Raw genomic sequence first — 24009 nt, 5'->3', positions numbered from 1 at the left:
CATTGGCTCTCATGGTACACAGCTGCTGGGGAAGGGCCTTTATTGCCATAGTGAGAGCTCCCAGACACTGAGTCCAAGGGTACAGAGCATCTCCTGTCACCACCATGGGGACGTCCCCTCCATGCAGCACGCCACCCCATTGCACCCCCTCCCTGCTGCATTGTATCAGCATCATTATTGCTTAAAATTCCCTGACAGATGTGGATGTGTCCCATCCCCTGAGACCCTTCCCCTCATAGAACGGACACCGCAGCAGAATTGCTCCATGATGCTGGCATCGAGGTGACATTGCCAGGAATGAGTCTCAAAGTCTCCAGGCCCATGGAGCCTTTTACCCTCACTGGAGCAGGTGCTCCCATCGTGGAGTCCCCAATGACTCTCCTTGTGATCTTCAGCCTTCATCCCATCCCAGAAGTTGCCCAAGTGCCCAAGAAGCTGCTGCCAGTGCCTGATCTGGCTGCTCCTGCAGATATTGAGGCTGTTGCAAAGCAGTCCTTAAGGTCCAGGCCCCAATAAGAAAAATGAGAAACCAAATAAAAAGGACTTTTCTACTTGCTAAAGCCAAAGCAAAGCTGTGGAGCACGGGATGGGAGCCCTAAAGAGGGCTTTCTTTAGGAAAGGAGCCCTGTCCTATGTGGATATCCCAGGCAATGTATCAAGGTATGGAATAAACACAGCATGCTGTGTGTGTTGGTCTATCACTAGATAAGGGCAGTGCACTAAGGCTGATGGACTAGTAGAGAGTCCCATGAGGTCCTGCTGGTCTATTTGGCTGTATCAGGACAGGACACGCTTTTCCTTTGGCCAACCTGCTGGGCTTGGAAGGAATCAGAAAGGGTCCGGATGACAACAGGGGCACTGCTTTCATTCATAGAGGGTGAATCAAACTGAAAATAATATTTCTCTGGCTCTGGGCTGAGGGTAATTCAGTGATAGTGAGGGAACAAAGCTCCCAAAGGACAGGAATGGAAGCTGTCCATGGGGGATTCTCACACCTGGCACTGCTGAAAGGACAAACACAGGGCTCTGGACTGGCCACCTCCACTCCAGGGGCAGCAAGCATGGCTACATAGCACTGACATTGCCAGCTGAGATATGCAGCCCTGTCACCAGGCGACAGGAAGAGTAAGTGACAAAGGGCAGAGAATGGCCAGAAATACTCCTCCAGCTCTTCTTCCTTGAGCAGCATGTCAGCAGCAATTTCAACCCTCCAATAATCACTAAGGAGAAGGTGCAGATGCTGGGCTCCGTGGGGAGGAAAGAGGATCTGGGAAGGGGCAATGTGCTTGAGAGCACGTACTGGCCACAGAGAGCGACGAAAGGCACTCATGCTGTTCACAGGGTGAAGGGATGTGCTTGGGGCTCCCGTCGTGCTGCTTGGAGAGTGTGGATGTGGCACCCATCAGCACTGTGGCACCCGTGTCAGCATTCTGCAGCTCCCTGCCAGCCACACTGGTGCCAAACCTGCTCCCCCAGGGCCTGTTTTCCTGACTTTCCAGTGGGGATTCCACCCACTGACCCCACCAAGTGGTGGCTGCAGGGCCAGGAGAGCTGGTGGTGGTTCACATGCACAGAGCTGCTGGGAAGGTGACTGCAGGGTGAAAGTGGCTGGGTCTCTGGCCAAGTCTCAAGGGAAAATGACTCAGGTGCATTATTTGCATCGTGCCGTGGAGCTGCAGCCGTCCCCATCTCCTCGAGGCCAGCACAGCATCAGGCGGTTGCAGCCATGTCTGTGTTAGGAGCCTTTCCCTGTGAGCCAGGACATATCTCCAGTTCTATGAAGACAAAAACAAGCAGCACTGTGAGCTTTCCAAGCTGTACAATACCCCTTCCTCTGCCTGCACCTCCACCCCATGCAAAACAGTTCAAGCAGGCTTGAGTTGCAATACAAGCACATGGCCATTATCAGCATCTCCATGCAGGAGTTGGAGATGTGGCACACCTGTAATACCCAACACACCCAGGACCCAAAACTGAACGTACTTGCCATGACGGACAAACAGCCTAAAAGGTGTAGATGCAGCAGGAGACAGAGAGAGAAAAGACATTCAGGGTTAGGCAGCCCACTCCAGGCTCCTCCCCAGCCCAGCTCTTGGTACAGCACATGTACTTACTCCACATCACGCTTTCGGATGGCCCTGCCAGCAGCCAGGACCTCGGCCACCTTGGAGACAATGGGGTCGTAGTTCATGCTGGCCACAGCCACCACCTCATCACTCCTAGGGCCGGAGAGCAGAGAGGTCAGGGCAGCCCCAACATGGACCAACTCCATCACCCAAAAGCAACATCAGAAGAGATGGAGCTGACAGTGGAGCAGTGTGTCCCAGCCTGGCTGACCATACCCCAGTGGTGGTGGTATAAGGTGAGATCAAAAGGTGAATGGGAAATGACTGAAGCAGAAGAAAAGGCGTAAGAACACTAGAGGAGCTTTGGGTAAAGGTCACAAAGCAAAGGAGAAGGATTTCTCTGCTCCGAGATTTGCAGCAGTCAGACTGAGCGTAAATCTTCAAAGTCTGATTCACAATTAGTAACAGAATGAACAACATAAAGATCAGGGAAGATGCATGAGTGAAATATTAAACACTGGAGATGCTGCTCAGTGTGGAAGCACCCAACAAACCAGGATTAATCCACTGCCACAGGGAAACACCACCACAGCTTCCCAGACCAGGAGCTCAGAACCTGTTCCAGACACACTGCAGCTTTTCCACTGTTTGTTCCATGTTTTATCCATTAATGCATGCACAAAATGGCAAGAGTGAGCAAGGAGCCAGCAAATCATAGGCTGGGTGCTGTTTTAAACTACACTCTGTCCTCTGTGCAACTGCAAGTGAATCATAGAATCATTATGGTTGGTAAAAACCAAGATCATCCAGTCTAACCAACCATCAACCCATCACCACCATGCCCAGCAACTCAAGTCCCTCAGAAGATCACTAATATCCAATACAGCCCCCAAGAAGAGCACCCTGGATTGGGGGTATCTGCTGGAACATGGTGAGCTCAGGTGCTATGGGACCCTGCACTGACAGCTAATCCAGGAGGTTCCCTTCTCACTGTGAGATGATGTTGTGTATCAACACAGGCAACCATTCCCATCAGCAAGACAAGGGGCAGGTGGTCCTGTGAAATAGTGTGCAGGGCAGTAGTGAACTGGAGCACCTCACATCAGCAGTGGCTTTGAAACATTTTGTTTGAGGCCAGCAGGAATCCCTCTTTTTCAAGAGGTCTTTGGAGGCCAACAAAGGTGCCCTTTCTGCAGCTGGGATGGGGACTAACCAGAGGTCTTGGCCTAAAGGCTGTAAATTGCTGGGGATGAGCACCATCTGCACCTGGCTTTCCCTTCTTCTGTAGGGTTCAATGCAGTAGAAAAGGGGGTGCCATGAGGAAGGCAACTACAGCTGCTCACCCCAAGAGCTTGGGGTTGGTCTGTTCTACTGGTGTCCCATGGGGACAGCTGCAGAGCACCCTGTCCCCCAGAGCATAAGGGCTGACCCCTTAGCAGCTCATCCTCAGTTCTGTATGGGGATAAACAGTTTTATTCTTCAAATTCCAGAAAAGAAAAGAGTTCCATTGTGAAAGCTGTTGCTCAGGGCAGGCTCCAGCAATGGGCACCACCAGCGTTTCATGCAAGAACCAGCACACACCAGAAGAAGAGCCTAAGCCAACAGGTAGATGTGGGAAACAGGAGACGGCCGCTTGGGGACAGCATCCTCATCCAAAAGCATTAGCACCAGTAGCAAGACTATCACCAAGTGATAAGAAAAGGAGGAAAGGAACACCCCCAGCCACCTCTGGCAGAGGCAGAGATGGAGCTGTGGCTGAGAGAAGCCCGCTGGACCCCTCAGTACCTCCAGCTCTCGGCGCACGGTGCCGTCCTGCCACACCAAAGCCATCTCCTGGGGCCTCTCCTGGGTGGCAGAAGAAGGCAGCGCTCAGCGCCCGCCCCGCAGCCCCAGCGTGAGGCCCTGCACCACGCAGGGGATTATTCACCTTGCTCTTGGAAAGAACTCCACTGATGTTTTATTCAAGTGCTCTGGCATTTCCTTTCTAATTAGGGTTGGGATAAATAGCTGCACCTGTTGTGCCCTAGGACGCAAAGGAAGGGTGGGAAGAGGCTTCAAAGAAGACTGTTTGCTGGAGAGAAATACTCAGCACGTCGCTTCTCCTGGCATTGATGCATTTCTACATGCAATTTATTAATGTCCTGCAACCTCAGTGTCCAGATTGGAGCAGAATTGACTGGAAGAAGCTCTAGTAAAAATAATTTCCAGCCTAGTGGAACAAGCTGAGACAAATGGACATGGAGAGGAGAAACACTTACTTGGTATAAAATGCAACAAACTTCAGTTCATCCAAGTCCCCTTGAATGACAACATCATCAAATCCTTCCCCATGGCCTGAAAGATGAAATTATTATGAGTGGGAGAAGCACTGTTGTTAAGAAAACCATTTCCACAGCAAATGTTTTGGTCTGCTTCTCATTTACTTAGTTTGACCATGGAATTAAAGATTGGTCTTCACTTCTTTCTTCTGGATACAGCTCTGGCCTTAGCAAAAAGTGTTTTAAACCAGAGCTACAATAGAGGCAGCCACCCTGGGATCACTGAGAGATGGGCACTGGAAGGCAGAGGGATCAAGAATCATCCGTGTTTGCCCAAATACACTCATGTTCAGGGAGGCTTTCCGTGTCCACAAGGCCCTTCATGCTTTGCTAAACAAGAGGTGTCCCTGCACATCACCCTGGGCCAGCTGATGGGGCTGGAAGTGGCTCTGCAATGTGACCATGACTTCTGTGTCCCAAAACAGTTCCACCAGCACAGGACCCACAGCAGCCCCAGAGAATCCCTTACCTGCATATCGAATGCTTTTCCCAAACATTGCAGTCCACAAGTAGGGAACTGTGCTGATCTCTGTGCCATGGGCCAGCATATTCAGTGCTGCAATACGGCCTGGAAGACAAGAAACAGCAGAGTAAGTGAGGAAGCTCTGAGCCCAAGCAAGTGTGGGGATGGGAGAAAATATATTTTTCCCAGTGTTTCCTACATCTACTCTGTTTCCCTGCATTCAGTTGCCCCATTCTCTTCCTAAAGGGTTAGAAATTTCCCATGGATATTGATACGGTTCTTCCCAACAAGCAGTTTATTGTGCAAAGCAAAGGCATTCAGATGCACCTACCATGCATGTGGGCCATCTGCCAGTGGGGGACGTTCACTTTCTTATTGTTCCTCAAGGCCAGTGGGAACGTGACAGCATCACCAGCTGCAAACACTCCAGGGATGTTGGTCTGCATCATCTGACAAGAGGAAGCAGAAGGGAACCTTGGTGGGATTTTCACCCTACCTGGGCAGCTGGCAGGGAACTTTTCAAGGTCCTCCGGGGTGGGAGGTGTGAAGATGTGGACACCCACAGCATCAAGATGGGCTTTGCAAACCACACACATGGCAGTATCCATAATCTCAGCATCTGGGAACAGACTATCCCAATGCTGGTGGCTCAGAGCCCGAGGCAAGTCCAGCTTGGAGGTGTTGGCTGTACCACCCTGCTCACCTTGTTGACCACGATGAAGCCTTTGGAGTCAATGTTGATGCCACTCTGCTTGAGAAACCCTGTCGCTGGCACTGCACCTGTGGGAGAAAGCAAAGGGGACTTTTTTTCCTCTAGACTTTACAAATTGCTCTGTTGTGGAGCAGTCAATAAAGCAACACCCTGGGAGAATGAAATACGAATCCTGTGATTGGTCCAGTTTGCAAAGTGTAGAAAAGTTACAATTAGGGACCTTTCTCTCCATGAGTATAAAGGAGAAAAATACCCTTGTCTTATGGTCCTCCAGTTCTATTTCCATAGCAGAGTAAATCACCACTGGCTTGATGGGCCTGGCAGTCCTCAGTGTGCTCTAGGGCACCCTAGAGGCTTCCCAGTGTACCCTAGAGACATCCCTTGGTGTTCTCTAGGGCGCCCTGAGTACTACCAGAGCTCCCCATCTTGCTCTAGTGTGCTCCAGAGGCTTCCCAGTGTGCCCCAGTGTACCCCAAGGACCTCACAGTGTACTCACAGCGAAGTCCCCTTACCTATACCAACGACACAAACATCTGCACGCAGGACCTTCCCACTCTTCAGCACCACCTCCTTCAGCTTTATGGAAGAGAGGGGAAAAGTGCAGTTATTTCAGAGTCAACAAAGTAAAACCCTGTAACAGTAGCAAGCCAAGCTGATATCTCACTTCATTTCTGACATGCAAGTTGATTATAATCCCCTATAGTGGCAACAGGAGGAGTTTTGGGGCCCTCTGAGGGAGTCCTGTACGTGCTTTCTAAGGACAGGGTTAGAGCTTGAACCAGGAAGCATCCCAGCAGGGTTATTCTTGATGCTCCATCTGCCCCTCCAGGATCTCAGAGCAATGTTACCACCCCAAACACCATGGCTGGAATATGTTTCCTTCTGTGGGCTAAGCCCAGGAGTAGAAATTTCAAGGGCTTGGAAAGAGAGGGCATAAACCTGGCTCTGAAGGAGACAGCAGTCCCATGGGGTGATATGTGGGGCTATGGTCACCTCTTGTTTCTGACCCACTGCCACACCATACCTTGCCCTCCTGCTCCCGGAGTTCTGACACCTCAGTCTGCATGTAGAACTTCACCCTGTTGGTCTCAAACATCTGTGGGAAGAGAGGGTGTACCTCAGCCTCCGCTACCCCATCCCACTGTGAGGTTCCCATGCCCTCATTGCAAGAGGCCCATCCCCATCCATGCACACCCCATAGAGGCTCCCATCCCAGTCTTTAGAGGGCTTGCAGCATGGAGCATCTCCACGGCTCCATCAATAAATCCACTTCTAAAATAACTGCAACCACAAGCTACCGAAACCAGCAGAACCCACTCATTTCACCAAACCCAATGCCAAAGTCACCTTCATGACAGCACGGCCAACTTTCTCTCCAAAGAACTTCTTGAATGGGACCTCCTCCAGCTCTACCACGGACACTGAGTGTGCCCTCTCTGTCAGGTAGGCGGCCACCTCCATCCCTGGGGAACACAAGCACATCCCAGTGGCCCAGTGCTGTCCCCACCCCCAGCCTTGGGCCACACCACTTTCATACAACCACTGAGTATCATATGGGATTTATCATTCACATTAATTTATTCTTCCAGGTGGAAGCTATGGGAGGGCCATAGGGAGGTAAGCAATATGGCCTAACAAAGTCCCAACGTGCCACAGGATCCATCTGGTAATGGACCACAGATGAAGGAAGAGAATGTTTTAGAAGTAAGGAGCTACTGGGTGAAAACAACCTTTGTGACCTCCATATTTTTTCTTCTTTGAGGATTTTTGTTGACCAGTTTTGGTGCTGATGATTGCACAGAAAGCCTCTGCAATACATTTTCTTTCTATGGGAGTTTTTGGAAACTGTTCTCTTTGATGACCTGCAGTTTGCAACTGGTCTCTCAATCCCCATGCAAAACAAGAGCTCACCCAAGAAGGAAGCACCCACTATGACCACGTTCTTGCTGGCTGCCAACTTCACCACACGGTTCGCATCTTCCGGCGTCCGGATGTTGAAAACGTTTTCCACTTCCTTGCCCTTACAGCTGAGAGCTTTGGGCCTGAAAACATAAATGAAGGGCTTACTGGGCTGGGCTCCTGCAGACAGCTTGGCCTGGCTGTCTGCAGCCCATCAAGAGCAGCCAAAACACCCCATATTGCCATATTTCTCTGCAAAATCTCCCGGGCTGGAAACATAATATGCAAAACCTGAACACTGGAGGACAATGGCAAGAACCAAAACCAAGAGGCTGTGGATACCCCATCCCTGGAGGTGTTCAAGACCAGGCTGGATGGAGCCCTGGGCAGCCAAGTATTAGATATGGAGGTCAGTAGCCCTGCCTGCGGCAGAGGGGCTGGAGCTGCATGATCCTTGAGGTCCCTTCCAACCCATTCTATGATTCTATGAAGAGCCTTTGGCCCCAGCAACAGCCCTCATGCATCTGTTTGGTGGGACAACATTACAGGGCCAGGATAAACTCTGCGCAGGGAAGTGGAGCACGATGCAGGATGGCTCCTGCTTTGTAATTCTAAGTTTAACTGCTGTCATGCATTACAATTCTCAGAAGCCCGGTGGGACACAGTCAACTCTACCCTTCAGCAGAAGCTTTGGGGCCCCATTTTAAAGGCTTTATAAGTCTGTGCAGATGAGGCTACAGAAGCAGGTTAATCCTGTCACCCTCATGCATTTACTGGAGCTTATGTATTTTTAAATATCCAGCCCTTGGATATGTGATTCCCATCTGGAAATGGGACTGAAGATCCTAAATAATTCAGGTACATTAAAAACACTTACCCAGTGTACTCAGAGCTTGTACTTGAGGATTTTCAAGTTATTTCCAAAGGCTTATGCACCTCCATAGGTGGAGGTGCATTTGGCTGCAGTGCTGCATTGCCCAGCATCAGCCCACAAACTGATGTGGCAGCAGAACATGTTTGCAAGGAATCCAGGCACAGGACCCAAAAGGCCTTAAGGTCAGCCAGGAATGAAAGGTGGAAATTCTAGTGAATGTATTATTTGATTCCCAGCTTTGATTGAGCAGATACACCCAACACAGCTAGAAAGAGAGATATAGCCCTATCCTACATGTGTTTGTTGCCTTCTCTGCAAAGGCTTTTGCAAGCATATTTGGTTTCTGAAGTGCCACGTGTGATCCCTTATCCTCAGGCACAAGCTCCTCAGATTCTCAGATATAATAGTTTCTCTTATCTTTGAAATGTTTCTCTGTTGCTTACGTGTTTCCAGTCGCTATCAGCAGTTTGTTGTACTCCATCTTAAATCCATCCTTGAACACAGCCGTCTTGTTCTTGACATCCACAGCCGCAGCCTGAAATCATTTCTAAATCATGTCAAGGGATGAAATCTTAGATACCCACTGAGATGCCACTTGCTGATCCAGAGCCTGCCCATCCATGTCTCAGGTTATTGAGCAGTACTGGTGGTAGCACACTCCAGCCTTAGGATTACTTCTCTGTAAACCCCAACTCTGTGAACATCTCCATAAAGCCAACATTTGCACTGTGAATGGCAGATCTTTGAGAGAATGGTGATGCTCTGCCTGGCCTGGACCACCTAACAAACTACCATCTGGTCTCTTTCTCTGCAGAACTCTCATTTTCTGTTCTACCCATAACACAGGCTTTCTTTTTTTAATCCTTGAGTAGTCGTCTTGTTTTTGAGGTTTGGTTCCTATTGGCAGCTCAGTCAACCCAGACCTCATATCTTTCTAGTTGACTTTCACAATTCCTTGAAGATCTCCCAGTATAAATAGAATAACAGGAGGATATACTTGATTTATCACTTTCAGGGTGCTCGCAGGCACACTGCCCCATTCAGACGCCATCTGGTCACCCTGAATCCATGCGAGGATGCTCAGCAAATGGCATGTAAGAAATGGCAATCGCCATGGCACTCACTCAGGGAAGGATTGTATTCATTCTGCTTCTGAACAATCACAGACTGAGCTCAGGGGCACAGAACAGCCCAGGGAATGAGTGAGACTCAGCATTTCCATACCAGGAGTCAGCAGGTAAGACCACAGTGTATGAGTAGGACTCTCCTTACCTGCATCTCAGTCAGGACCTCGATGTCGTACGTGCGGAAGAATTCCTTGGGGCGCAGGGCGATCTGCTCTGGGTGGGAATCCATTGACTACAAGAAGAAATACAATGCATTCTTCTGTCAAAAGCTGTGAGTTGAAAAAGCAAGCAGAGCAAGGCCTGCTCCCAGCACAAGGTCACTCCCAGCTCAACTCTACGACTCTACAATCTGAAATCAGTCCTTGTGGCATTTGTCAAGAGATTTCCTCCATGAATCAAGGGCTTCACCACCTACACCCTTAGCACCAGCTGCATACCAGGGATGGATGTGCAAAGCCCTTCATCTCCATTTGGTTGAGAGCAGGGGGCACTCCTTTCCCATGACTTCAGGTAACCGTGTACTCAGAAGAAATTTGTATCTTGAGGCAAGTTCAGGGTCATACGAGTTTTACTGAGAGTTCTTTAAACATTTGGTGTTTACTAAGAGAGGAACTTCTGATCCCACAGCTTGGGAGTGCAAGTTCCCATACTGGTGTGTGAGGAGGGCAGCACGGAGCAGTGCAGAAGCCCTGAGGGCTTTGCTGCTCTCCATTGCGGGACACCAAGGAGTCACGGTCCAAAGTCCCACAGAGGGGAGCAGTCTGAGGAAGCTCAGAATGGGCTGATAACAGACATTCAGCAAGAGGAAGGGCAATTATTCTGTTACAGGAGGCAAGAAGCCTGCAGCATACAGCTTTACGTGCTACTCCTCCAATGGATCTTTCCAGTGCTCTCAAAAAGCCATGTGTATCTTTGCATTCCCTTGAAAAAGGCTTCGTTTTGGGGCTGCAAACTGAGTTAGAAGCTCTGATTGTTGAGTACCAGCTCCCTGGGATAAGTAAAGGGACGTAAAGGGGAATACACACACTGCCTGCCTAAAGTCCAGCTTTAAGGTGTTGCTGTTAAACCTGAGTTGTGTCTGGTCTCAAGCAAAGCCTATGGAGAATGCCCTGGTTTCTGTGCTGGCAAACCCTTGCTCAGAGTCTGTACAACTCCCCTTTTGTGTTCCATCTTTCAGGATGAATTAAGGAGAAACATAACTGTGCAATGAATAGAAATATCAAAGGGCAATTTTCGAAACTCGGACTCAAGGTGCTACAAACCTTGCTGAGCTTTGGTCTGTCATAGGGCAAGTGTCTGTCCATTGTACACATGACGATCCTGTCTGAGAAACCCTCCTGGCGCAAGGTCTCTGCACAGACTAACCCAGCTGCACCTAAGAAAGAAGGAAGACCCACACAAGCCATGCATACACTGTATCTGATGGCCTGAATCCTTTACCCCTACAAACTCAGGTTTTGGTAGAAAGAACTCATTTGAACCGACATGGATTTGCACAGAGTCAGTGGGGTGTATTTCTAAGTCCAGCAGTGCAATACAGCAGTGGGCAGCCTTCAGCAACCCAATGCAATGGACTGCGGTATTCTCTTCCCACCTGGCTAGTTTTGAGATCTCCTTTCCTGCTTACCAGAACAGACCTTGGCCTTTAGGAAGAGCTGTCAGCTTAGCTGCTCAAGGCTGAGAAAGTTCTTTCAGCAACAACAACCACCACTTCTTGAGCAGCTTGGTTCAGGATTTGGATGACTGTTTACCCACAGCCATCCCATGCTCCCCAGAGAGCCCAACTGCCCTTGGGCAGTTATCAACAAACAGTATGGGTATAAGGAACAGAAAACATGCTTGAGATTGCAGCTCCTCTTTGACTTTAAAGTCCCTGGACTTCTAGAAATTGCTAACTGCATGTTGGTTTAGTATCCTGCTCTGCAAGCTGTACACCTTATCTACAATGCATCATGTCAGCACAACTATGTGGGGTGCCTCCAGACTCCCTTCTCTCAGACACCTCTCTTCAGTTTGGAGTTCCACATTTGCTTATATGAGACATATTACTTAAGCCAGTCTGGATGTCCTGCTGTTCTGACACCCACACTGGGAGGGGACACACACTGCTGTCCCAGAGCATGCCACTCGATACCTGCACCAATGATCAACACGTTGGTACTGCTCAGGTTGTAGTTGCTCAAGGAGATGCACTTTGCCATCATCTTTGTCCTCCTCTGTGTCTGAAGTGCCTATGCCACCAACCAGAAGAAGAGCAGTCATTAGCAAGGCAGGAACTGGGGGCAACTTCTAACCAAGGAATACCCACATCCTTGCACCCAGTGAGGACTCCAAACCCATGCTCAACCAAATGCCTTCCCATTACCTTGTGCACTACACTCCCTTCCCAGGAACAAAAGCAAAACATATCCATTGCTGTTGGCAAATTCATGCAGGGACAAAGCACTGGGAAAAAAGACAGGAAAAGCAGCAGGTCCACAGCAGTGGACCGTTGTATGATCCTGCAGTCAGCAGAGGAAATGGAAATGCAAAAGTTCTATCAGGAACTTCAGCCTGCTCCTGAGCTCATAATGCCTTTAATATTCTAGGGAGCTGATGGACTATGTGACCTGCATTGCCACACCATGTTCAGATGCAGCTGATGAGGCCAAATGGCTGAGAGGAGAGGACTGCTGCTTGAGACTTTGGGTTTCCCCATTCTGGATGCTCACATATCCATCTGCTCAGACACTTCTTCCCCTGCCAGAGAGCCTAAAGAGCAGCATTCCCCCATAGGGGCACAGAGCCAGCCTCTGGCTTTGCTTCTGGGGCAACTCTGCCTCTCACCTGCTTGCTCGCCCGGATGTACACCTTCTCCTTCTCGATCTTCACCTGAGGGTGACAAAGAGCAGCAGTTTGCAGGACAGGGAAGAGGTGTGAGGAGAACCCACAGGCCCATTCTGCCATGTGCTGGCCCCACACTTCCACAGAGGCAGTGCTGATAGGAACAAAGGTCTCACCTGGAACCTGGGCAGGCTGTCCAAGCCAGGAAAGTCCTCAATGTCACCAGTGCCAATGTTGAAGCAAGCCCCATGCCAGGGGCAACGGACCCTTCCTTTGGACAAAACCCCTGCACAAAGGACAGCAGAACAGTGGTGATACATCCCCTGCCTGCAGGGAGGGTTTCCATCTCCTGGGTTCTGCACTCAGGTCTATAAACCCAGCACCAGCCCAAGCAAGCTGTGCCTCAAAGCAGAGGATCCCTTAGAGCAAGCCTACTTGAAAACAGAACCTGATGCAACATGGAGTCTATAAACTATCAGGAAATCACACATCCATAGCAACAGGGTTATTCCTTGTGTTTGCTCAGGCACTGCTGCCTTGGACTTTGGCTTTCCCTGCCCAAAGGAGCTGGTTTGTGGCAGGGTGAACTGCTGTCACCCCACTGAAACCACAGACATGTATTTTTGCTGCTGAAAGATTTACACCAGCCCAAAGATGGGATGAAGCTGAGCAAGAGACTGACCTTTAACCAGCGGGGCCCCATAGTGGGGGCATTTGTGTCCCATAGCATAGAACTCGCCACCTTCCTTGATCAGCAGTGCTTTCCCACAGCCCAAGTCCACCTCACGCATCCTGAGGAGAGAAGCGCACAGAGATGGTGGTAGAACTAATGTCATTCCCTCACCTCGTGCTGCAGCCCAGTCCCACTCTGCCCACCTCCCCCTTCCTCCAGCCCACCTGCCACTGGCTCTGGGTTGGTCACAGGTTTTGTCAGCCCTGCCCTAGGCAAAAGCACACCCTGCTTGCAAAAACAAAAAAGACACTGCAGTGCCCTCATCTACTGGATATGTGGTTAATTACATCATCACTGCTGGAAAGCAGCATTTCAGAACATCACCTAGGTTGGAAAAGACCTTCAAGATCATCAAGTCCAGTCATCAATCTTACCTAATGAATCCCAGCACCAAAATGTGTCCCTTAGTACCACATCCACTCCTAAATGCCTTGAGATGGGGACCCTACTGCCTCTCTGGGCAGCCCAGTCCTCTGCCAGACCATCCTCTCCATGAAGAAATTCTTTACAACACCCAATCAGAACCTCCCCTTGGGCATTTCCTGGCATCCTATCAATTATCACCTAACGACCCCCTCCTGGTTTCAACCTCCATTCAGGTACTTGTTGACATCTCTCACTTGCCAGCCCTGGGATACCTCATGAAACCCACAGCAAAGTGCTGTGTAGGGGGGGGAAGCAGAGGGGCAGGGAGTTCTTTCTGCTTGCCCTGGGAGCCATCTGCCCCACCAGCTGGCAGCCCCACTCCCGAGCAGGACACTTGGCACAGGGATGTCCTTCAGTCAGCACAACTCACATTAGAGCAGTACAAGTCCTGCTGCATTCCTCAGCACTTCAGATAAATCCTGTGCTTCTCGTTAAATGACAACCATAACTTTGTCAGGAGATAAGATAAGTGAGAGAGTTTACAACTTACCCAAGGAACTGCATGATCTGAAAGAGGCAAAAACAAGAGCTGGCATCTCAAAGGTAATACACAGGAAGCTGCAAAGCCCTCACTGTGTGTTCAGTCCCAAAGACCCAGAGAGTGACCAGTGCCACACGGCTGTGCTGACCCCAAGGTGGGCACTCTGTTCTCTTGCCCTTGAAATCAGCATCCCTGAGTATCCGTCTGAGATCCAGAGGAGGAAGGGACTCACCCTCACCTATTGCTTATGAGCCATGGGACCTTCTCACACACCTCTACTTTGAGCTAGAAACTGTTAGGAAAAAAGGGCCTTGCTTTAGCAGTTGCCTGTTTGACCATAGAGCTTTTTGCTACAGACAGGTAAGAAAAGGACTAGATGACCTTAGAGATCTTTCCCAACCTTAATGATTCTTGCACACTCCTCACCCTCAGCAACTTTTTGCTCTGTTGTACTGCACATTTCGAGGCAATGTATTTATCTAAGCCCTAGTTTTCCAACCTCCTTCTTGCAGCAGGGCACCAAAGCCTCTTTTAGGAGCACCCCAAACATGGCCAGCAGAAGTCGTCTCCACGGGCACCCAGCATCTCCTGGCTGCAATAACCCCAGCAGCCATCAGGCTACAACTGCACCATGTAGAGCTCAGAATGGTGGGCTGACCCTCAAGATCACATCACCGGTATAAAGAGCAGTTGATGTCACTCACCTGTGATGGTATTTTACTAAGTCAAATTATTATCTCAAGAAACTGAGGAGCCAGGAGGAAGGTTTGGTTTTGTCTCCAAGCTCTCTTCTGGGACTTCTAAAACTACCTATGCAGATTTTAGGCACTTACTGTCCATTCTCCAGGTCCTTAACATGGCACACAGATGCTTCCACTACGTCCTTTGGGTTGTGGTAGGGATTGCTGGCAATGGGATGCTCCTCAAGATGGTAATGCCGGGCGGTCCCATTGACTTTGTAAACCAATGGACTGGCTTTCCCGTTGGGTGACATCTCCTCCTTGCTCCTCTCCTTCTCAGGTATCACAACCTCAATTTTCACTTCAACTGCAGGAACAAACAGAAATCTTCATTAAAACAAAGCCTGAAGTTTTGCTGTCATTCTGCCTCTCCTTCCTCCTTTGGATTTCAAAAGGGGCTGGAAGATGTCAACAGAAATGATGTTTTTTTGTTGTCTTGCATGGGAAGATAAAACATCTGATATCAAACTTAGCTTGGTTACCTAATTCCATTATTGCACTGTTCTTTCTCAGCTGTGCACCTTTGCATGCATGAAGTAAATACTCTTGCAAGTGGGCATTAATCACTGGTGCAAAGCAATCCCTCTGTCACTCCTCCTGTCCTGTTTAGTGGAACATAGCTTCAGGCAGTTAAGTGTGAGCATGCCAAGGCCTCTAGGGCTCAGAGAGGCTTCAAAAAAATCCTTTGTTTGTTGGTAGATAACATTAACTGAAGGAGAAAGCCAACACTGTATGGTGTATAAAACTGCTTCATTAGATGGTTTTAATAAGGAACAAGTATTAAAAATGCTCAACACTATTTCTGCATGGGGTTTTCAGCAAAGAGAGAATCTTCAGCAAAAGCAAGAACTGTCTGGTTTATTTAGGTTTAAACTGTTTAACAGGTTTGACAATAAAAGCTCCCTTGGCCATAAATGCTAGCAGAAAGTCAAGGGATGGCTTCCCAGAAGAGACCAGAAAGCTGCTCTCCATAATAAGAATCCCTCATACCCATGCAGCGGCACGGAGAGGTCCGGGAGAACTGAAGAACATTAAAGGTCCTCAGGAGACAAGAAACACAAATTGCAAGGGTTCTCCTGGGAACACTGGATACAAGGGCCAGGGTGAGCTAATGAGAGCAGATGGGAAACATCTGTGATGAAACTGGGGGCCAGGAGAGGAGAGACAGGGCCTTGGTGGTGGGGACTGGGATAGGAAGTTCAGAGAGCCAGATCTCATCTCAGACCTCTCAGAGCCCATCCCAGACCTCTCAGATTCCATCCCATCACACACCTCCTAAATCCCTTCTCAGATCCCTCAGATTCCATCTCAGACCTCCCAGACCTCAACCCAGGCCACCCAGATCACATCCAGGCTGGTGCAAGAAGCTGTCAGACCTGCACTGAATGAGGAAGCTACTGCACCATGAGAAGGGACGATCTCAGGGCAATGAGATCACCCCTGGAAGTAGCAACACAGAGCTTCTGCGTGAGGCTAATCAGCTTACTTCAATGCAAATATCCACAATGGCCATTCATGGTACCAGCCATTTGGTCTTTCCTAGAGCACAACTCATTAAGAGCCTCAGAGCATCACTGAGGTGCCACCAAACCCCACAGAGCAGGGAGATGGTCACAGCATGTGCCTGAGAAACCAGGCTCTGACATCTCAAACCTGTCATGCCAGGTGACAGCTGTGAGCTTAAAAAATGCATTTCATGTCCATATCCATCAAGCAGGCATAAAATATCTCTTTATCTCCTAAGCACCCCTCGAGACTAAGGTCATTAATATTTATAATAAACACCAGGGGACATTTATAGTGAGCTGGGCATAATTGCCAGAGACCAAAGAGCTGTCCCAAGCACATGGGAGAGTATTTCACTTTCCCAGTCTTGTAAATGTCACAGACAGGACGAGCTGCACAGAAGATAAAAGTTAAAACCCACAACCCAAAGAGGTTAAGGAAAGAGAATCGATGAGCAGATTCAAAGAGATGGAATATGTTGGGATGTTGTGGATACTGTGGGATGTGGTGTGATGTGAAGGGCTGTGGTAGGATGTGGTGGAACATGGTGGACGTGGTGGGACATAGTGGGATGTTGTGGGTTGTGGTGAATGTAGATGACACGGTGGACATATAATCACATCAAATGACATATGACATCACAGGATGCGCTGGGATGTGGTGGACATGGCGCACGTTATGGGATGTGGTGGATGAGGCAGGAAGTGGGACGCATGGTGGGACATGGTGAGATGTGATGGGATGTGGAAGGATGTGGTGGGACATTGTGGGTTGTAGTGAGTTGTGGTGGATGTGGTGGACTTAGTGGATGTCATGGGATGTGATGGGATGTTGTAGACATGGTGGGACGTAGTCGGATGTGGTGAGACGTGGTGAGATGTAGTGGGATATGGTGTGATGTGGCAGGACACGGTGGGCACCTGGCTACTGCCCTCTCATTTTAGTGGCCTGCAACTCAAAACCATTCTCATTAAAAATGGTAGAGTTAATCCCAAAATTGTGAGATAAATGTGCCTGCTTCCACCCTGCCTCTCCAGGCATTAGCACCTCCCAGCAGCAAGGACAAGGGCAGGAAGGCACAGGAACAGCCTTGACATGCAGCCCCCACACCTTCACAAGCACCAACATAGTTATGCAGAGACTGGGAACCAAGCTCTGGAATGGAGTCTGGGGTCACACGACTGCAGCATTGGAGATAAGAGATTACGTCACTACTTGAACGCAAGCTCTGAATTAAATGCTGATATTTATATCAGTGCATGCAGTTGTTTGCTGCTGCGGGTCTCCTGCTCTGGTTTTCTGCCCATCAAAAGGTCTTTCTGGCATAGAGAAATGTGAGTGCAGCATGGAAAGCAAGCGTCACAAACAGGTTGTGAAACATTTGCCAGCACCATCAGCATCTGCAAATCCATATCTGTTTATCTCAGTGCACTCGGAGGTTTTATAAGCACCGGGGTGAAGCATTGCAGTGTGTGCTAACAAGGGGCTGAGGAACTGCTGTCAAAACCTCCTGAAGGCTGCTAATCAGAAACAGAGCTGCAGAAGGAGTGTTCCATTACAGGGTGGCATTCTTAGAGCTTGCCCTGCTATGCAAATACAGCTTGACACAAAAATATGCAGCTCAGGAAATGCGCCCGCAGAGCGCTTTTATTCCTGCATCAGCCCAAGATTAAACACAATCTTGCTGATGGTATACAAAATAAAGCGGAGCTGCCAGCGGACTTTGTTGCAAGTTTATTCAATGGGGGCATTTATTCCTAGGTGTGCTCTGCCTTTTTAACAAGGAAGACCAGAGTGGTTCCTCACTAGGGTAAGACTTACAATGAGTGGGAGGATAGAAACTTGCCCACAGTATGCAGTGCCGTGTTCCTTGGGCACTGTGATGACCATTGAAATAACCTCTGCACACAGCAGAAACCAACCTTACATTCTCTCTTTGTGTCTCAATAAAACCTGTGTGCCCATGCCTTGCAAAGCCAGGATGGCCAGCTAGGGACACTTCATGGCTCACAGACATGACCCATATCACACCAACACCTCAGGCTGCCCAACAGTAGGAGCCCACCTGGCCCCAATAAGTGCTAAAGGAGTTTGTGGGGTGAGATAGAAGATGTCCCAGCAGCTTCTGGACGCATTGCAGTGAATCAGGGCTGGGCACATGCCAGAACCTCCAACAGAACCTCCTGTGCCCCACACGGCCCCACAGCCCCACAGGACTCCAGCTGAAGGCAGAGCACAGGAATTCAGGGGATTAGCAGGCAGTAATCCTCCCTGCAGGAGCACAGAATTAACATTCCCCAGCGGTGCCCGTGGAGCTGCCGTTGACCTACATCCCCTCATCCTTCCATCTCACCTGGCTTGGGCTTGGAGAAGCATCCTCCCATGGTGAGCAGAGCAGCACCGTGCTGGGCACACAGCAGGGATGGTGGGCAGAGCAGCGAGTGGATGGGCACAGTCTAGCATGGCAGCCGCCCGCTGGCACCGGGCCTCAGGCGTCCTTCAGCACCTGCATGGGGCAGAAAAAAACCCTTCTGAAGTTTTAAATCACCAGCGTCACTTGGTTCATCTCCAGGCTTTAATAACTTTCTGAAGCCCTGCCTTTGGGAAGGCTAGAATTAACCATTTCCTAGAATGGCTGAGCTAGAAGGGACCTTACAGCCCCCAGCCCCAACCCCTGCCCTGGGCTGGCTGCCCCCACCAGACCAGGCTGCCCAGAGCTCATCCATGGCCTGGAGCAACACTGGAGATGGGGCACATCTGACGTTCCTATGGGCTCACCTCTCAAGCCTGTGCAGGTCCCTGTGGATGAGCCAGGAATGTGCTATGAGAGCTACATCCAGTCCTCAAAGAGCCATCAGGTTTGTGCAGAGCTCCCAGACAAGCTCATTTGCAGAGGGAATGGAACAGGGAAGAGCGAAGTCACTGAGTGGCAAGGGTGAGAGCATCCAAGGAGAGCAGCATGCCAACGCTTACGCAACAGTAAATGCCGAAAAATAAATAAATAAAAAGTCAAGAAAGGAGGCACAAAAATGCAGAAGATTTGGGAAAAATACAGCAGCAAAGTCACATGCAGTATCTGCTGTGCTGCTCTGTGGACCTTTGCCAAAACTCACAGGAAGAAATGGAAAACAGTTCTGTATGAGAGAGAGTCTCAGCTGTTGATGTCTCAGTGATATAGGCCAACAGTTTACTGTAAAGCAATAAAAGATACCATGCAAAGATTCCCAACCCTGCAGAGATGCCAATGCACAGCCCAAGGCTGCAGGACTCCTTTCCAGCTGGTCTGGCTGGTTTCTGAGGGGCTTGTAGGGTGCCTGCCCATGAGTATCGGCCATTTGAATGAAATGAATGCTTTGTTTGAGCCTTCAAGGCAGCAATCTGAAGCAATCCCCTTTGTAGTTCCCCTACTGATGGTCCCCAAGGGCCCTTTGGAGGGATGGGCTGTTCCTGGGCTGACCCTTGCGAGAGGATGGGAGGTTGATAGATGCCTGATGTGCCCATGGTCAGGGTCCTACAGCCATTCACAGCAAGCACCATGAGCACCATTTCAGCCCCACAAGCAACAGGCTGAACCTCCCATCTGGGAGCCCCACAGCCAAGTGCCATTGTAGAGACACAGGATCCTGGTTAGAAGGTCTCTGGATGTCAGGTCATCTCACGATCTCCCAGTCTCTGAGCAATGCAAGGTAACCCTACTCTAAGCTTAAAACAATGGACCTTGGTGAGGTGGGGAGTTCCACAAACACCTGGAGATCCCCATGGGTACCACACCTCTCAGACACCTATAAGCAGAAAAGGCCGAGATCCAATGGATGACAAAGAACATGGATATCCACTCATGGCAGCTGGAGACCATCCCAGGTTCCCCATCCACACCCCTTCCACCAGATGTAGAGCTCCTAAGAAATGGGAAGTCAAGACGTTCAAAGTGATACCAGCACCAAGACAATCTCACAACACCCACTGGTCAGATGCAGAGCCTGGGAAGGATCTTTTGCTCTCAGGTCTATCACTTCTGGAGTACTTTGCCACTCTCCATGGCTCTGAGCACGGCCCCTCACCTGGCTGAGCCATTTCAGGTCAATGACTCCCTGCTTTGCAGAACCAACAATCCAGCTGTGCCCTTGATCCCTCAAGCACTATTCCCTGTGGCAGTTTTGTTTATCTAGCTCTCAATCACTTGTAGCACAGATATTCACAGGGAATGTCCTGGAGCTTCAAGCTCAACAGGAGATGCTATTTTTTAACTGCCTCTGCATAAAATAAGATTGTCTTTTTATTGCATTTCTGTCCCGTTGTTTGCAAACAAACCCCTGTTTCTGACTCAAGGACTGCAAAGTCCTGCACCTGGGCTGGGGCAATCCCAAACACACATACAGGTGGAGAAGAACTTGATGGTGTTGGCTGATGAAAAGCTGAATGTAAGCCTACAATGCCCATTTGCAGCCCAGAAAGTCAACTGCATCCTGGGTTGCAGCAAAAGAAGCATGGCCAGCAGGATGATGGAGGTGATTGTCCCCCTCTAGTCTGCCCTTCTATGACCCAGTCTGGAGAGCTGCATTCTGCTCTGGGCCTCCAGCACAAGAAAAACTGGACCTGCTGGAGTGAGTCCGGGGGTGAGGTTTGCCATCCCCTCCCTGTAGCTGGAAATCCAGGATGAATCTGTCCTCAGTCCCAAAACTGTCGGCTCTAAAGTGCAAAAAGGACCATGTGCCTTTGCTAGGGAGAGAGATTTGGGTTTGCAGACTGTGCTCAGGGCACCTGATGGCACCATCTCCACTTGCAGGAAAGAGCTGGCTCTGGCTCTGGTTCCCGCTGTGGAAAAAAACAATCCTTGATCCCAAAGCTCTCCATATCTACTGCAGAGTTCCTTCCTTGCCAGCTCTCTGTATGTGCACAATATTGTCTTTCACATAGAGCACAGTGGGAACCGCTGAGCAGCTCCAGCAGGAGACTTGTTATGGGCACACCCTGCAAACAGAATGGAGCACAACCCCACCATGGTGGTGACCTCCACTGCACCCCATCCCATCCCATCCCATCCCATCCCATCCCATCCCATCCCATCCCATCCCATCCCATCCCATCCCATCCCATCCCACTGGCTGTGTCCTGGGGCACAGAGCATTTCTGCTGCAAACAGGGAATATAGGGACAATGGAGGAGGCAGGAACACATCCCTCTCATGCCACAGGCTGAGAGCAGAGCCAAGTGCTGGGCTTCCCTATGAAGCTCAGTGCCAAAAGCCCCCAGACCTGCTGGCAACCCTCTGCTTGCTGAGTTCTGGACATCACTGCTCTTCAACCAAGCCAGCTTCACAGATCCAGTATATGACACCAGAGGGACCATCTGCTCTCATGTGAGCCAGAACTGCACAGTGGTCACCCCACTCTGACAGACCCCCCCTGCCTGGTGTAGCAACGCTAACACTCCTCTGAGCTGAAAGGTCTCAGGGCTGGCTCTTGGCTCCAGCTCCAGAATAACACAGGCAGTGCTGCCAAGGAAAGCAGAACTCTCCTCTGACGGCATGACTTCAACACAGCCCAGGTGTGGACAGAGCCTCGGGGGTCCCAAGGCACTCCCAGCACCCCACACTGTGCATGACGTGTTGTCAGCCCAAGCCCTGACCCGGGGACAGTGTAGGGGTTGGAAAGAGCCACCAGGAGGACAGCAGAGTCCCACAGAGCAGAGCTGGGACAGCGTTTTTAGAGCAGGTCAAAACTTGGGCTTCTGAGACAGCCCGAGGGTGAAAACAGATGGATCTCCATCCTGGATGTCAGGAAGCACTTCTTTCAGGAGCTGTGCTACCCAGGATGCACGCACTCACATAGAGCAGCCCTACAGCACAGCTGGGGAGGGAAATGCCCACGTCTGTGCCACGGGTCCCATCCCATCTCCAGGATGCTGCACCCGAAACCATCACACTGCAACGCACAGCCTGGTGCACAAACTGGGAGGGATCCCCATCCCACTGCACATCACCAGCTGCAAAGCTGCCACAAACGTGCCCTGCTGGCTCCAGGAGGAGTGCGGCAGCAATGTCAGGCTGCAATTAGCCACTACTGTTCCACCGGCTGCTGCTTCAGCAGTTTAGAGGCTCCAGGTTAAAGGCTCATTCAGCAGCGTTCTCATCGCCACCGCTCCAACGTGTCCTCTGCAAGCTGGATGGAAAATGTTCTGACATTAATAATTAAACAAGAGATTTGGTCCAGATCTCAAAGGTGCTCCCATAAATGCTAAAATGCTGAAAAGCAGTGCAGGTTGTGTGCGGGCTGTTGGATGCACAACTTCAGGTGTTTTGCAATGAAAAGAGGTTCCAGTGCTGTGTTAGAGGGAAGTCCTGCTTGCCACCATCACCATTTCACCACTGCACAAGGGACAAGCGTATTTGCTACCGAAGCAGTGCAGGAGTTCATCACGGGAGCTTTTTCCAAGCCTGACAGCCAAGCACAACACCTCCACATTTCTACTTCCACGCATCACCCTGGGAATGTGACGTTCACTTCCAGAGTGGACCGCACGTCTCCCCGCTCCCCCCATTCTCTCACCCAGAGGCACATCACACCCGCACGCACAGACCGCACCGCTCGCACCTTGCCGGCCCCACCGCGGCTGTGCGCCCAGCTGGGCTGCGCTCCCCGAATAGGAATGAACAAACTTGCAGGGCACGCTGAACGTTCTGCTGTTCCAGCTCTGACAAACGCAGCTTTCCTCCCGCATCACCGCGGCCCGCTTGCTCGGTGCTATCACACCCCGAGCGCTCGCTGCGGTTCCGAACCACCCGCGGTGCTCCCGCAAAGCCGGTACCGGGACCCGGACACAGAGCGGTACCGGCAGCCCGGTACCCCCCGTTTTCCCCGCGGGATGCTCCTCCCGGAGCCGCAGCCCCGCACTTACCTGGGCAGCTCCCGGCTCGGCACCGCGGCACCGCGGCATCGCGGCGGCAGGAGGGAGCGCGGCCGCCCCCGGGCGGGTCGGGGCGGGTCGGAGCTCCGCTACCTGCGGGCACCGAGCGGAGCGGAGCGGTGCGGAGCGGCTCGGCCGGGCACCATGGCACGGAGCGGGCAGTGCGCATGCACCGGCGGAGGAGATGCGGGAGGGTGCGGGTGTCCGTCTGTCCGCGGGAACGGGTGACAGCGACAGGGAACGGCGCGGAGCCGCGTAAAGGGAGGGTCAGTGGTGGGGTAGGGAATGGTTCTGCCCCAGAGGGAGGTGGGCATGGAACTGCTCCCATGGGCTGCGGGAGCAGGGAGCGTTTGGACGATGCTGGTAGATATCGGGTCTGGGTGGTCCTAATGTGAAGCCAGGAGTTGGACTCTGTGATGGACTCTTTAGCAGGGTCTGTTGTGATAGGACAAGGGGAAATGGTTTCAAACAAAGAAGACTGGATATAAGGAAAAAGGTTTTGTTGTTGGTTTGTGTTTTTTTTTTTTTTTTTTACAATCAGAGAATCACAGAATGGTTTGTGTTGGAAGGGACCTTTAAGATCATCCAGTTCCAACCCCCTGCTATTGGCAGGGACACCTACCACTGACCAGGCTGCTCACAGCCCCATCCAGCCTGGCCTTGAACACTTCCAGGGATGGGGCATCCACAACCTCGCTGGGCAACCTGTTCCAGTGTCTCACAACCCTCCCAGTAAAGAATTTCTTCCTAATATCTAGTCTACATCTGCCCTCTCTCAGTTTAAAACCTCTCCTTATTGTGTCTCTACATGCCTTTAAAAAAAAGTTCCTCCTCAGCTTTCCTGTAGGACCCTTTCAGGTACTGGAAGTCCAATAAGGGTAGTGAAACACTGGCACTGGTTGCCCAGAGATGTGGTGGATGTTCCGTCCCTAGAG

At 50.6% G+C, this 24009-nt stretch overlaps 1 protein-coding gene across 5 annotated transcripts; it reads right to left on the bottom strand.

Annotated features, from left to right (window-relative positions):
• Positions 1-23: 23 nt before the first annotated feature.
• Positions 24-23202, bottom strand: AIFM3 (AIF family member 3). 5 transcript variants are annotated; one of them, XM_085556221.1, is made up of 22 exons: positions 23066-23202; positions 18522-18674; positions 14756-14969; positions 12965-13074; positions 12459-12568; positions 12286-12330; positions 11594-11690; positions 10722-10834; positions 9605-9691; positions 8776-8867; positions 7471-7601; positions 6907-7022; positions 6584-6655; positions 6072-6135; positions 5551-5627; positions 5179-5296; positions 4854-4952; positions 4325-4400; positions 3852-3911; positions 2115-2219; positions 1984-2004; positions 29-1775 (listed from the first exon to the last, which is right to left on the bottom strand). In XM_085556221.1, exons 2-22 carry the CDS (start codon positions 18550-18552, stop codon positions 1736-1738), a joined length of 1878 nt encoding a protein of 625 aa, XP_085412347.1. In that variant the 5' UTR covers positions 18553-18674; positions 23066-23202; the 3' UTR covers positions 29-1735. The 5 variants fall into 5 exon arrangements, with proteins under 5 accessions (XP_015733769.1, XP_015733771.1, XP_085412345.1 ...); XM_015878283.3 differs by lacking the exon at positions 3852-3911 and having other exon boundaries at positions 24-1775; XM_015878285.3 differs by lacking the exons at positions 1984-2004; positions 3852-3911 and having other exon boundaries at positions 24-1775.
• Positions 23203-24009: the final 807 nt, after the last annotated feature.

This window comes from Coturnix japonica, chromosome 9 (assembly GCF_054131305.1).
Source record: "Coturnix japonica strain WE chromosome 9, WE-NBRP24, whole genome shotgun sequence".
In the NCBI taxonomy this organism is placed as follows: Eukaryota; Metazoa; Chordata; class Aves; order Galliformes; family Phasianidae; genus Coturnix; species Coturnix japonica.
This window is presented reverse-complemented; position numbering and strand designations above follow the sequence as displayed.

What these genes read in the sequence shown, in the direction of transcription:
- AIFM3 (XM_085556219.1), bottom strand. Translation starts at nt 18,552, where the DNA reads ATGGGAGGATGCTTCTCCAAGCCCAAGCCAG. An exon ending in AGTGGGTGCTTCCTTCTTGG is followed by an intron (nt 7,023 to 7,470) that starts GTGAGCTCTTGT and finishes TGTGTTCCCCAG; the next exon opens with GGATGGAGGTGGCCGCCTAC. An exon ending in TCCGGGAGCAGGAGGGCAAG is followed by an intron (nt 6,136 to 6,583) that starts GTATGGTGTGGC and finishes TCTTCCATAAAG; the next exon opens with CTGAAGGAGGTGGTGCTGAA.